This window comes from Perca fluviatilis, chromosome 23 (assembly GCF_010015445.1).
Source record: "Perca fluviatilis chromosome 23, GENO_Pfluv_1.0, whole genome shotgun sequence".
NCBI lineage: Eukaryota > Metazoa > Chordata > Actinopteri > Perciformes > Percidae > Perca > Perca fluviatilis.
The window spans coordinates 18,382,225-18,396,997 of NC_053134.1; the positions used below are offsets into that span (position 1 = coordinate 18,382,225).

Genomic DNA, 14,773 nt, shown 5'->3' on the forward strand with positions numbered 1-14,773 from the left:
ATACACACACACACACACACACACACACACACACACACACACACACACACACACACACACACACACACACACACACACACACACACACACACACACACACACACACACACACACACACACACACACACACACACACACACACACACACAAAAAAATCAGACTTGACCTATGATAAACTCCGCTGGGTTGAAATGATACAAAGTGCAGTGTCACCGTTTCCCGTCATTCCCTCATTACTTCCCCGTCCTCATCTCCTGTCGCCCACGTCATGTGCTTGACTCTGCTCGCGGTCTTCTTTTTATTTTTCTTACCTGGTCTTGAGCACCTCGTTCATCTTCTGCTCCAGGTCTATCCTCTTGCTTCGCTCTCTCTCCAGCTCCTGCCGCAGAGAGTCCACATTGGTCTCTTCCCGCAGCTTCCTCAGCTCCTCCTCTGCAAAAGACAACACAAAGGCTGGAGATCAGTATCGCACATTTTTCATATGAAAACAATGCAGCACGAGGAGCTCCACACACACATCCAGGGTCTTTAAAAATGCATCTGATGAGTATGAAAGAAGGTTATTCGACCTTTATGTGGAACATCACAAACAGCATTTTAGACACACTACCGACAAGACAATCTAATCTATAAAACAATATAATGGAATTACGGAAAAACGGTTGTTTTTAAAAGGGGAATCAAATTTGAAGTCTTACAACTGGAGATTAAAAATGCCTCTTGTCTGTCCCGTTTCGTCTTTCCCTCCATCTGTCTCCTTCACCTTCAAGTCCACCCACTCATCCTTGTTATCAATCAGCTGCTAGCATTAAGTGGTTTCAGGTATCAGGGCTTTCTAAGCCTGGGGTGCAACATCAGCGATGTTTCCTCTCAGTCTATTGTCCCTGACTAAAGGGACACATGAATATTGGAGGAGACGAGGCAATAAAAGTGTGTACAGGTGCAGAGGCACAAATGAATGAATGCCTGCATACATTTATGCAGCTACAGAATGGAGGCACCAAAAACAAGAACAAGCAATAGAACAGATGAAGTCCTTCTATATAAAAAAAAAAAAAAAACACAAAATTACATTCAAATGTATTTAAAAACCCACATGTTGCGATTGCCACCAGGGCTTTTCTTAAAAACAGAGCTTTGTGAAACCCCATCACTCTGATGTGGTTCCACTTCATTTGGAAACACCATCATACTGAGGATATATAGGAAATTGTGCCGCATGACAACTTCATATGGTATTGATAACACAAGTACAAGTGGTGCCACTGAACACTTAGATCAACATCTCTCCCAAGTAAAACACAAGAACCATTACCTGAACCAGTAGTACCCTCATTTTCCGATGGGACCTAACTAACAGTGAGGAAAGTGATAAAAGCAGGGTTGTGCAACCCCTGCAAAAGAAAATCTATCAACGGGTCCAACCTTCTACTTCCTACGATCATGTCATCACACAGACAGAAGGTGATTCATATTACAAGAATATAGATGCCAGCTTCTTTTTCTTATTACCTAATCTCATATCTCATTTTTTCTCCTACCATTATCACTAATAAAAGCTTCATCGCCAGCCCCTCCTAAAGCGTCGGCAACAACACGGTGTGCTCTTACTGAGAGAACATATACTGGATCTCCAGATGCCATGTACAGTAATCCACTTGCTTTGTATAACCTCTCTATGCATTTCTGGTTCAGTAAGAGCAATAAGGCATATTTTGGTTTTCCTTTAGCAAACTTTGTGCATCGGGGCGTTGAAGAGGAACACCATGAACATAAAGTATGAGTCTCTGTTACTTCACCTGTGTAATATGACTCTTCTCATACGCGTTCACCCCTCCACGGGCTCAGTCTTCCTATCTGCTAACATACAGTAAGAATGTGTTTATTGTTCAGACTGTATTTATGTATGTAAAGAAGACCGAGAGAGTGAGCCATAAGAGTGAGCAAGAGCCCGGCCAAAGGTTTCTAGGCAGCTTAGCACTGGTCAGGTTGCCCTGTGTCAGGAGATCCATGGCCAACTGTAAACATAGGACAAAATTACTAACAGCAGCAGTGATGCACCCTGGGTGGTGTAGGCAGAACTAGATCAGTGGTTTACGCTGTACTGAACATAATTTAAAGCTTTACAGCAATAGTAGTGGCACTTGACGGACAAAAATACTTTAAAAATGAAATACCTTTTCATCCAACAAAGTATTGTGGCTAAAAGAGACTTATTACTGCTCATAAATTAGGGTGACAGGAATACAATAGGTCAGTGATATTTTCAGAGATATTCCTACAAAGTTTTTGGCCACTTTGGCAGCATTAAGTTGTAAACATTACAGTAATATATTATCACCTTATAAAGTTAATATGGCAAACATGTTTGCATACAATTGCAAGCTGGGCATCTATAATTCTCTGTGGGTCGGTCACTACGAGCGACACCTTTCACATTACATAATCATCATTTTTATTTATTAGTTAATATAATCATATTCATGCAGCTTTAATTTACTTCTTTCTTTGGTTGACAAACACAGCAGTTTCAAATATTAATCACGCTAATTTAAGTTGCAGTGGCCCATTTAAATGTTGGGTGGTTCCAAAATGCAGCATTAGATAATTGCTTGAAATTCACACGTCACATGCTGTCGGTAAACCATGCACAGCACAATGTAATTTCAGTGTCAATATGGTTTCAATGAAAGGGGATGAGACATTATTTTCTATTGTAGTCCCATTTTGTGATTTACAGCTGTACTTAATAAAGATTAAAAAAAACACATTCATAGTGCTTAGTGCTGAAAATATTAGATGTACTACTCATATGATGCCTTCACTTATTAGCAGTTGTCCATACCCTAACGCGCCTGATCCTGTTCACCTTTTACCCTCTTTATCCTCATCATACTGTGACTCCCTTCCTCCTCCACCTCCCACCGTTTCCTGCCCCTATACTGAATGTTACTCCTTCCCATTCACCTTGTGCAATTATTTCTATGTATGTGCATCTCTACAACCCTTTCCCCTCCCTTTTCCTCTCCAGTTTACTGCCTTCCACACTAAGAAATTCCTTCCTAACACCAGAAAAAGATGCCTCGATCCAAGAGTCCATACTTCTGTTAGATGTGGAGCCGCAAGTGTGTGATACGGCACAGCATGACACAATATGCTATGTGTATCAGACACAGAAAGGTAGAGTACAATCGTTTTCCTGTTCCACAGAGGCCCTCTACATCAGATAGTATATTAATAATACTGTCAACAAGCCTGTTCTGCTTCTAAAATTGGATTGCCATTATCTATATATAAATCTTCATCCTGGGTTACCATATCACAGGGTCTTCTTGGCCATTATAAGGCGAGTATCTAGGCCATTTATCAGTAACAGGATTATTTAAATGCCACTTTTAATAGCGTTGACCTTCACTCCCATGCAGGCTTTCCATAAAACTGTAATCTCTGAGAAGCAAACGCTAAAAAACATAAATTTGAAAAGAGTTATCCACATTATCAGCTAATAAAAAGGTTAGAAAGCAGCAGAAAATATTAGTGATGTTGAAGGCAGTTATTTGCGATATGGGAGGCAACTGAAGCCAAGGGGAGGTAACGGTTTGTCTTGTTTGGCTTGTTTGGGTAAGACAGTAGATTCAGTACCGATAAGATAAAAGTCAGAAGACGAAGCTAGTTAAGTTGTAATTAAGACACTCTGCTGAGATTTAAGTTGTGTAAAATATTCTAAAAGATGAGTTTTTAGATATAATTTTTCATTGCCATCGGTTGAAGTCAAGTTTGTCTGAATAAATCTAGACAAAATAGAATAACAAAACTTACTGAGCCTGTGCTTGACTATCTTACAAAAGTACATTAACGTCAACTGGATGGTCTTAGTGAGAGGTCTGGAAAAAGTTGCCATTACCTTTGTGTGTTACTGGAACCAAAAAACAAAATCAGAAGTTGGGGAAATGTGGAGCCTTGGTGCACCGAAGGTGTCATGAGCATGCAGCAACCACCATGGCTGAGTGTCATATGAGAGACTTAAGACTTCCTTTATATCACAAACCTTGCACAATCATTTTCCAAATCGACACCATGACACAGAATAGAGGAAGTCACATAACTAAAACTAAACTAACTAAAATGAAGACCCTAGTTTATAGAAGGAACATACGTTTTTCCGCCATGTTTTCTTGAAGCCAGCATCTAGACACAGACAAACTCCTCAAGGCACTTTGCACTGGTTTCAACATTCAGCTGAGGGGACTACCGTTTCTATGGTCATAGTTCACCACTGGAGCAGAGTTGCTAGTAAGAGTTGGGTTTACAACTTGCTGAGGTTGATCATATTTGTATTGACAAATATTAATATTTGCTATCTAGAAAATGGCGCCTAAACGTGACTGACATCTTTAGGTCTATGAGCTGGCAAAAGTTTATGTTGACATTACAATAAAGACGAGGCTACCATACCTTGATATTGATTTTGTATACCTCCCAGGGGCTGATCAAATGAAGAACAGACGTTTATTGTACCACCTCTGTGTACTCTGTAGTGTGCAGTACAGTGTGGTTGCCAAACAAGGCTGGCTAATGTACAGAGGCTTTAGTTACAGTAGTTATCTCATTTAATTTTACAGTACAATGTAGCGAGGTTGAACTTGCCCATTCCTGATCGTAAAGTTGACAAACTTACTGAGGTTGAGGTTACTTTTGTGGCTTTTGATCTTATCGACAGCTCCACTATAAAGCAGCTCAAAGCTGTCACAAGTGAAGTCCTCCATCCTGCACAAACCCATCCGTCTTTGCAGCCGGCCAGTCCCTGGGACGCTCGCGCAGGAACGGGACGGCAGAGTGGCCGCCTTGGGTCTTTCCTGAAATTGAGCCATGGTTACACGTTCTCCTGGTCCGGTCCAGCACCCTCCGTTACATAATGACCTAAAGCCTCTTCAAAACCTGTCAAATCTGGCAACTTAGGTATATGCTCCATGTTTACATGTCCCATCCAGAGACGAAGCAGAGATCAAGGACAGGTTCCTCTGTGCTGATTGGTAACCAGCAACACAAGAGACTGTTTTAAAAGGCCTCCGCACACAGAGTGATGGTCAGTGATCGGAGCTGGTCTGAATGTGTTAGGCACTCGGTAAAAAGAGAAGGAGGGCAGCCGAGGCGGAGAGAGGTGGGGCTTTGCTGGGTGGCAAGCAGGCTAAGAGGGCCTGGAATCTGAGATTTCTGAGCACACTGGAGCTGTCAACAAACAAACACACACACACACACACACACACACACACACACACACACACACACACACACACACACACACACACACACACACACACACACACACACACACACACACACACACACACACACACACACACAGTATGGGTTTATCTAAGTGGTACATGTGAGACCGTGCGTTATGCGTTTGTTGTGTTTTGGTATGTGTAAGTTCATATTTGCGTGTAAGTTCATATTTGTGTGTGAGGATGCGTGAGTGCGCATAGTGTAAATTACGCAAGCAAAGCAAATCACTTCTGATCCAAGCAGGCAAAGTTTTTAAGACCTCAAAGGAAAAGTACTGTGTGAGTTGTTCAATCCAGGCCATAGACAATGGCTCCATTCATGAAAGGAAGGTGGGGGCACAGGGGGTTCAGAGAAAGAGAGACAGAGAGAGAATCGGCTGCTTCACATTGGCCTCTCATTGTTCCCATTCTCTACAGTAATTGCCACAACACTGGTTGACTTGAGCAGAAAGGAAGGTTGAGCTTTTTGTGACCTCCAGCCGATCTGCAGATGTTAAAACACCATTCAAGACACAGACCGAGGGAAAAGAGAAAGGGAAGATAGGGTTAAGTAAACATCATGTTCCTTCAGTTTTACCCTTGCCTTAGAAATGAAACCTGTTGCATATCTACACAGACAGCTGATCAGAACTAAACTGTTACCGCCCTCACTCTGCAAGTTCACAACATTTGGGTTCTGTAAAAGGGTTTTAAGTGAACAACAGTGCCAAATATAAGGCCTGGATATTATAAATGTATTTAAAGAGTTAAGAATTAAAGAGTTAGTTTGTATTTAATAATTATTATACTGTAGTTCTGTAGGTTGTACTTGGAGTGAACAAAGAGCAAATACTGTATTTTGTCTTGTATATTTTAAAAATGATCTTTCCTTTATGTGGACTCTTTCCACTCTGGCCCTGATATCTCTACATGACCTAGATTTGACCCACTTGTTTCACTTATTTCCCCTCTACAAGACAATTTTAAGTTCGTGGCTAAATCTCAAACGTCACAGTCCTCCCTGTAACAAAAAAAACTCTTTATTTACTGTGCCCTTTCTTGTGCTTACAGGAAATGTGTAGGGAGTATTTGGACTGAAAGTCTATGTTACTGTGTGTGTGTGTGTGTTTGTGTGCATGCTCAAATATTTATGTGGCAGAGTAACATGCAATAAATAATCTAGATAAACAGTGTTCCTTAATCCAATGTTGTGTCAGCAGGGAGGATAGCGTCAGCTTGTTTGGAGAACAGTAATGAGATAATAGATTTCATTAAATTATAGATATCTGGTCAAGACTGTAGTCTTCTCTAAGTACTGGGAACCAAGTGCCTTCGGGGAAACAGCAAGAAAATGAATTACATATCAACAGTTCGAGACGGCAAATTTGCTAGAAGATATTAGAAGACTTAACACGGGTTCAACATCTTGCTTTAATGCACTCCGATCAGAACACACACAGTATGCCATGGACATGCTGCCTGGTCAAAAGACACACATGCCACCTGTCGCAATCTCACACACTCCACTAAACTCATGAGGGTACAGCTAAATTAAAATGCAACAACTGGGACATGGACGAGAGTAAAGTGAGAGAAACCGATGTAAAAACTAGATGTGTGCACCAACTGCGTGTAGACACCGAGGGTTACATGAATTACAGGTCCATTTAATTTGAACATTTTCTTCACAAACTCAAACATCCCAATTACAGAAACCTCTGCTTCTGAGCGGTCAGAGCCCTTCTGCCTCAAAAGGCTTAATTTCCTGTTGTACAGAGCTCACCTATGACAGACAAGACTGCGCAAGATGTATTCATTATCACGTAGCATGTCCTGTAGCTGTCTTAGAAGAAGAATGAATCATCATCAGTGTACAGAAATCACTAATGAGGCAGAGTCTCGCAGAATACTCAATCACTTGCATAATTATCACCAAGAATTCAAAACTAAGACTTTTCAATTACTTCTATTTTTCTGCTACTAAAAGGCACACAATATACCCATCAATTACGGTAATACATTCTTCTTCTTCCTTATTTTACTTCTAAATAAATATCGTAATAAGCGATCAACGAGTTTGCTTGTTCCATCTCGTCCTAAAAGACAAAAAAACAAGACTATACTGCACTGTCATCCTAATCCATTTTACGTAAGAAACCAAAAAGCGTGACATCTAACTAAATGAACTAATAACAATGATGCCATGTACACTGTACACTGCCCTGCCCTAACAGGTGCAACACAACTAACAGAAGAGTGACAGAGCTGTCAATCAATTACTGTCTGTAATCTGTGAAAGTGAAAACATGTGGGTGGACTACAGGAGTTTGTTTGTGACACTAAATCTCTGCATTTTCAATATCTATTAGTTTTGTAAGATCTGTCCGTGGGAAATAAGACACTTCCCGATGTCTGTATGATATACCCCACTGGGATGTACTTGTTATTGCGGTTGGTTTCCCAGTACTGGTGAGTACCAGATGGTATTGTGAAGAACGCATTGCATTACAGACTTATTGCGGTTCATCTCTTAGTCCATTAGCTTTCAGTTGTGCTGCTGTTGCTGCAATGTGCATGTTTGTGTGTAGCCTTTATGTGTGTGCTCCTCTGCCCAGTGTGAAGTAGGGCAGCAGCTGGGACACTGTATTGATCAGCAAGTCATTGTTCCTCTGCAGTGACCTTCAAACAGGATAGCACACACACACACATACACACACACACACACACACACACACACACACACACACACACACACACACACACACACACACACACACACACACACACACACACACACACACACACACACACACACACACACACACACACACACACACACACACACACACACACCAAATGTTATGGAAATAGTAGCAGTAAAACCAATGAACCTAATGACAGCAGGACCTGTCTATTACACAGAGCTTCCATGTGATCATTTGTTAGGCTTGTGAGTTGTGTAAGAAACAGAGATAGTAAAAAGCTAGGAGATATCAACAAGCCAAGGGTAAAAAGTAGGCAACAAAAGAAAAGCACAGAGAGGACACAAGGGCAAAGAAATACAGAGACGTTTAGAGGTAGGAGTCAAAGGGAATATGAATAAAAGCAAGAGAGAACTAAAGCAAGACAGAGAAAGGAAGCAATAAAAGCCGAGCACATTAGGCCTGCTCATATAATTACATGAGGTAATTTCCACTGGCACTACCCTCTGCCATTTTATCACCAGTAGGAGGGTCAGTTCAGCTCAGCTCCGTTAACCAACGGGACATGTTCCAGTTGATATATCCCTCTGTTTTTTACGTCCACTACTACAATAATCAAACTATCACAGGGTTATCATTCAATGAAACGGTGTTCTCAGGGTGCTTATTTTAAATCTTGGTGTGCAGTATGCGAGAACTGAGAAACACAAACATTCACACAGAAATAAACTTAAAACACACATCTACAATTTATATTTACACATTGGTCATTTTAGACACACGTAACCACCCACACCCACAACCATTTTATGCTAAGAAACTTGCATAATTTACATTCATGAAACAATTTTAATCCAGTATTGCCATAGAGCACGCTTGCTTACTGTTTTGTAACTCTAATTGCCCGCAGTGGCTAATACAGATAGTAAAAGGATAGCTACAAGTTCATAAACAGTAGGTTATGAGCTTAAAATGTATGTCATATTGACCACCCACAGCTGACATGTAATTACAGTAAGACCATCAACAAAACATGGCACTAACACAATGCTAGTACTAGCTTGGATTCAGTCTCGCTTTAATCTCACGTTTTAATTTTAGAATAAAAACTTATTAGCATGTATTTAAGCTTGCAAAACATTGAAGCTTCAAAGATTCTAAGCAATGCTAATGCACACCTAAAACCAGCCGGCACAGAGTAGTTCTTGTTACTGCGGATAATCCACAGACCTCACTGTAGACACTTTATCAGGAGCTGCAGTCCTTTCTAGGTCTGTGGATTATCTTGCACATGTAACCACAACAATGCGTCTGAAAACACACTGTTGTTGTATTTTTCCAAATGTAACCACAAAAAATAAATCCATGAATTGCACTCATGTGGCACTAGAGGTCTCAGCGGGGATATCTCAAAACCAAAACTAGCTCCATAGCAACAATCGTTGAACAAGCAGAACACAAACTTGAATATGAAAGCTAATCTCAGTTTTGTTCCGGACTCTCCCGGTGATTTTATTTAAATATGAATATATTTTTTTGACCAGTTTTGTTAATTGGGGTTATATTTACTCAAGCATACATTTTGTTTATCAAATTGTCAGAAATAACAGGAAAATGCATAGATTTCTGTCAAATAAGGTAACACAGACTCGTTGCCTTTACTGCACGCGGGCCGATCATGCTTACTGCCGTGCATAGTCCCCCCCCAAAGGCCCATTCTGATCCAGGAAAAACCCTGTGAAGCTTACCCACACTGACAGACTTAAAGAGTAATTTCGTTTTTTTTTTCTCAACCTGGCCCCCATTTCCCCATGCATTTGTGTCTAATAGACTGATGTGACCAAAAATCTTTGAAATTGCTCCAGTATTGAGAGAGATCACAGTGACCAGCCAGCACTAACCGAGCTGCAATGCAATCTGATGGGGCAATTGTGCACTCTCGACTTCTGTCCACTAAAATTGATTGTTTTTGCCACTGACAGGCTAAGAATGTTATTAAAAGTGTCTAACAACATTATCGAGCTCAGGAGGTGACATCTTGTCGGTCTTGTCAGACAGCGGTGTGGAGTAGGCTGTAACAAGTCAGGGAAAAGACGTTCTGGGAGTTTGTTGTTTTGGAGTAGGCTACAGGAATTATAGGTTCCTGTTAACTAAAAGTTTTTCAGTGCCAATATTTAACTGATTTCGACAATGTGGATAAGGTCATCATAATTTGATGACCACCTGTATTCATCTGAGCCAGAGTATAAGGACGAAGAGCGGACAAGAGGGGAGGGGAGAGAGAGAGAGAGAGAGAGAGAGAGAGAGAGAGAGAGAGAGAGAGAGAGAGAGAGAGAGAGAGAGAGAGAGAGCAGCTGCGGAGTGTTTTGTGCGGTCAATAGGCTATAATACACCCATGGTTTCGTGTTATCTAAAAGATTTTCAATAAAAACAATGGTTTTTATTTGCTCATCAGCCCTTTTTATTAGAGGAGGGAAATCCTCTGACGTGGGGTCCAGGTTGAAACCCCCCCCAGAAATTACCCCTTAATAGTACACTTCACTTGGTCAAGGAAGAATGAGGTAATAGAGAGATGAGAGGAGGATGAATAGATGAGAGGAAGGGAATACATGTGGACCTAGAGAAGAGAGATAAAGGAAGAGGAAAAGAGAAGAAAACACAACTGTTACACAGCAGAAGGCCATCACGTCCTCCGATGCTGATGTGAATGTTAGCCTCCTTCTATGTGATCTCGCGTCCGGAAACATCGTTACAAATTAACCAATTAAGTGCTCTAAGAATCACACACACACACACACACACACACACACACACACACACACACACACACACACACACACACCTCGTGCCTCCTATGAAGGCAGGAGACAATTTACTTAAGCAGTGTGTTTGTTTTAGCATACAGCGTGGGCCCAGGCTTTATTTTAAGCAGCAGAGAGGGAAAGACGTCAAAGAGAGAGAGAGAGAGAGAGAGAGAGAGAGAGAGAGAGAGAGAGAGAGAGAGAGAGAAAAAAAAAATGGAGAGAGAAAAAATACTCCTACACTCAATTCACTCTGTGGGAAAGAGCCAAAAAGCCCAAGTAATTTCTTGGGTTAAACGCTAATGCTCAATTAAAGTGCTCATATTATGCTCATTTCAGGTTCATAATTGTATTTTGAGGTTGTACCAGAATAGGTTTATATGGTTTAATTTTCATAAAACACCATATTTTTGTTGTACTGCACATTGCTGCAGCTCCTCTTTTCACCCTGTGTGTTCAGGTCTCTGTTTTAGCTACAGAGTGAGACCTCTCAACTTCTGTACCATCTTTGTTGGGATTCGCACATGCGCAGTAGCTAGGTAAGGATCACATCAGCTAGCTAGCCGTTTCTCTAACTTCAGTCAGTACAAGGCAGGATTAGCCGGGAGACTTCTTCTAAACGAGGGCGCGCTTCCAACTTTGCGTGGAATACCTGCAGAACAGGGACATGTAAGTAGTTCTTTTGTAGATTATGGTGAACCTGTGTGTGTTGTAGCAGTGTTTTGCCATTGAGAATGAGGGGGCTAACCGCTAGCATGCTCGTTTCGCTCACCTCGTTTCGGCTAATGACATAGAAAGCTCTGCAGATTTTGAACAGCTCATCCGGAGACTGAAGGTAGAAGACATTCAGAAACCGTATCTCACTCAAAACAGCATGGATGTTGTTGTTTTTTACCAAGTTTGTATGCATGTGGAAGCACCAAAGACACAAAATAACACCCCAAATCCCAGAATAAGTGATTTTTTCATAATATGGGTACTTTAAAGAAAAAAGGCACAGGCCAACATACACTTCAATGTTCGGAATGAGACTCCGTTAAATTTGCTCCTATTTCCTGTCATGCCATTATAGTCCCTTTCCTTTGGGAAAGCATTTTGTAAGAGGCCAAAACATGTTTGCATCTTCTCAGTGTAAGAAACAACACGGTGAGCTTACTGTAAAGATGAACTGTAAAATAAAATTAGCCCCGGGGAGAAGAGAAGAGTTAAAAGGCTAGCAGCTGCAAAAGTGGAACTCATTCATATTTTAGGTGTTGAGCTGATGGTCTCATCTAGAGCAATTTAAAATTAACAAGCAAGATGTGCTGGCTGACAACAGTGACCTTTCATTCAGGAAACCGTTTTCTATGTGTACTAAGAGTGATTGAGGGCTGCAGATAATTATTTTTAGTTTAGTCTATCCATCCACGCATATAATCCAGTATTACGGTTTGCAAATCGCATTAATATATACCTCACTGTTAACTTTTTACTCACCTACTGCCAATGCAAACCCAACATTTCCTACTGTTGGTGGCTTTACATTAAACTCTTTACAAATGGCAAAACATGGCAAACAAACTGTGCTGTTGTGTGGAAAATACTTGCAGCGTGTACACCATGCAATCAGATCACACTTGCTCATGGCATGATGGCCAATTATTGGCCAACTTCCTTATTAAAACAATGTGGGTTTGTTTGGCTGTGTTGTAAACAGATACAGCAGTTTGCTGCCCCCAGAATTCTGGGAAGTGTAGTATCAAACAGCACTTGCTATTACCACCAGTAACCACGAGTGTCACCAAATCAACCACGGCACAAATCTTAAGGATTATAACTCCAAGTCATTGCATTTCTGAATTTCCTTTCAATGTGCAAACTATGGCTAGTCTTCTCACAGTATGTTATGTTGTTTCCCTACAGTATATTACCTTTGCTCCAGAAAAGCCATTACACAACACATAAACCCATAACGTCTTGCAACAAGCGATCTTTTATTTCACGCCACTAATCTCATTAGCTTCAACTAACGACAAACTGCATATAACCATACAAGTCTTTATTCATTGGTTGTCAACACTTAACTGAGAATATAATACACACTCATATAGCCTAGGCCTTTTTATATAGCAGGCTATAGGGCTGGGCGATATGGACCAAAAGTCATATCCCGATATATTTTGGCTGAATATCGATATACGATATATATCCCGATATTTTTTTCCGCGAAGTGAGAGCAAATGTTCAGTCAAAGCCCAAATCAAATATGACATGTCACAAGTAGTTTCATAGAAACAGTTGCAAAATCAAATAAATAATAAACCGGTTTCTTCACCTGGTTCATGATTAAATGCTCAGCTGTTCAAATAACAATAAAATGTAAACCTAAATACTGTATAACAGGAGTACCTTTTTTGAAATCAAAGCTCCATAGGCTATTTGTGATTCGTTCCAAAGGTCAATTAAGCTTTAGATATTAATATAATCTACTTTGTTCAAAATGTAATGCCTCATGCCTGTAAGCCTAGGTTATAGTCCCATTCTTCCACTTGATACTGCTTCCACTTAAATAAACTTAAGATGAACTATCGACTACAAAACAAAGAAATTTATTATGATCGGTTCACAGATCTGAGTTCAAACGGAAACTTCACCCTTCTGAACTAAGAGTTTCTGCTTCAAGGTGAAGTTTAAACAGACTGAAATGTCCAGGCTCATTCCTCCACTATTTATTTCTGTATGTATTTATGAGTTACATGTAATTTTAACGGGCACTGAGCTCCAGATCCTGCAGCCGCAGACGGTCGCTGCCCCGCTGTAGCTTATTTCCGTCCGCCTGCCGCCGGCAAACTTAGTGGAACTTTTCGCCGATATCGACATACAGTTCGTCCTGGACTACGTGTAAGATCCTACCGATCACCGCTCTGTCTTTGGCTGGTCCGATCTGGATCAGCGGGGACCGGCGCAGCAGCGAGGCGAAGCTGTGTTTTTGCCCGGGGGAAGAGACGCTGCGGCCCGACGGGGCTCTCCGCCTTCCCGCTGCCGCGAGCTCAGATTGCTGGTCGGCGGCATATATAATCATAAAACACATTGTCACCTGTTAAATGTTATCCATGCTGTTTGTTCTTTTCATTTCCTCTATCGAACATAATTAAGCAGTACAAAAGTCCGGCATCTTTAGCGTTGATCTGAATGCTTCGGACCCCTGTTCCAAGATGGCGGCGGGTTTTGACGTATGTTTAGAACCTCACGGCGACATATCTATGGGAGCAAGGATCACATTTGAACTATATCGATATATGCGATATGGTCTAATTCCATATCTCATTTAAAAATATATCGATATATTTGTTTATATCGATATATCGCCCAGCCCTAGCAGGCTATACTGCGCGAGGAATCACACACTCTCCAGTCCATTGTTAACTGTACGATGACCACATAAAGCACAGGAGAGTAGAGTGCACAGAAAAATAGTAGAAATAGAATACACAATAACTGGAGTGCAGGGCACAGATCTCAGGACTCCATTAGGTGCTGATGGATTGTCACGCTTCAGTGTTCCCCGCAGTACGATTACACTAGCCAGGGATAGGACAAGAGGTTGAAGCATGATAAAAATGGATAACAAGAGAGTGAGAGGGGAAGGGAGAAGCAGCAGACTGCTACAAGAAAACGGAGGGAATAAAAACACAAAGCACTTGAGGTAAAAAAAAAAGCAACATTACCCAGAGGTACTACTAGCCTTTTCCAATCAACAACAAGGCAACATGTATGAAGGTTTCTCCCCTTTGGAGTCCCCTTACAAGTGGCTGCCATCTTAGGAGAGCAATGATGATATTTCTGTTCTGAACTCTAAAGCTATTTAAAACATGCAGTGTATTCGTTCAGCTGCATTTCCTTTCCCTGCTCTCCTCAGTCTCTCTGTCGCTCACGCATCACACAGACACACAGACACACACCTGATCGAGAATCGTTTTTGAATCGAATCTTGAGCCTGACAATCGATATCGAATCGTGACAT

At 41.2% G+C, this 14,773-nt stretch overlaps 1 protein-coding gene across 7 annotated transcripts in view; it reads right to left on the bottom strand.

Moving 5' to 3' along the window:
- Positions 1-14,773, bottom strand: part of gramd4a (GRAM domain containing 4a) — a 57,720-nt gene that overhangs the window by 18,537 nt on the left and 24,410 nt on the right. For 6 of the 7 annotated variants that reach the window (XR_005638136.1, XM_039791423.1, XM_039791425.1 and 3 more), the window contains one exon: positions 312-432. Coding sequence is in view for 6 of the 7 variants with exons in the window: in XM_039791423.1 (XP_039647357.1) it covers positions 312-432 (121 nt within the window). In the remaining variant the exon portion in view is untranslated. Of the gene's footprint in view, positions 1-311; positions 433-4,678; positions 5,119-14,773 lie in introns of those variants that run through there. The other variant, XM_039791426.1, reaches the window with a different exon arrangement.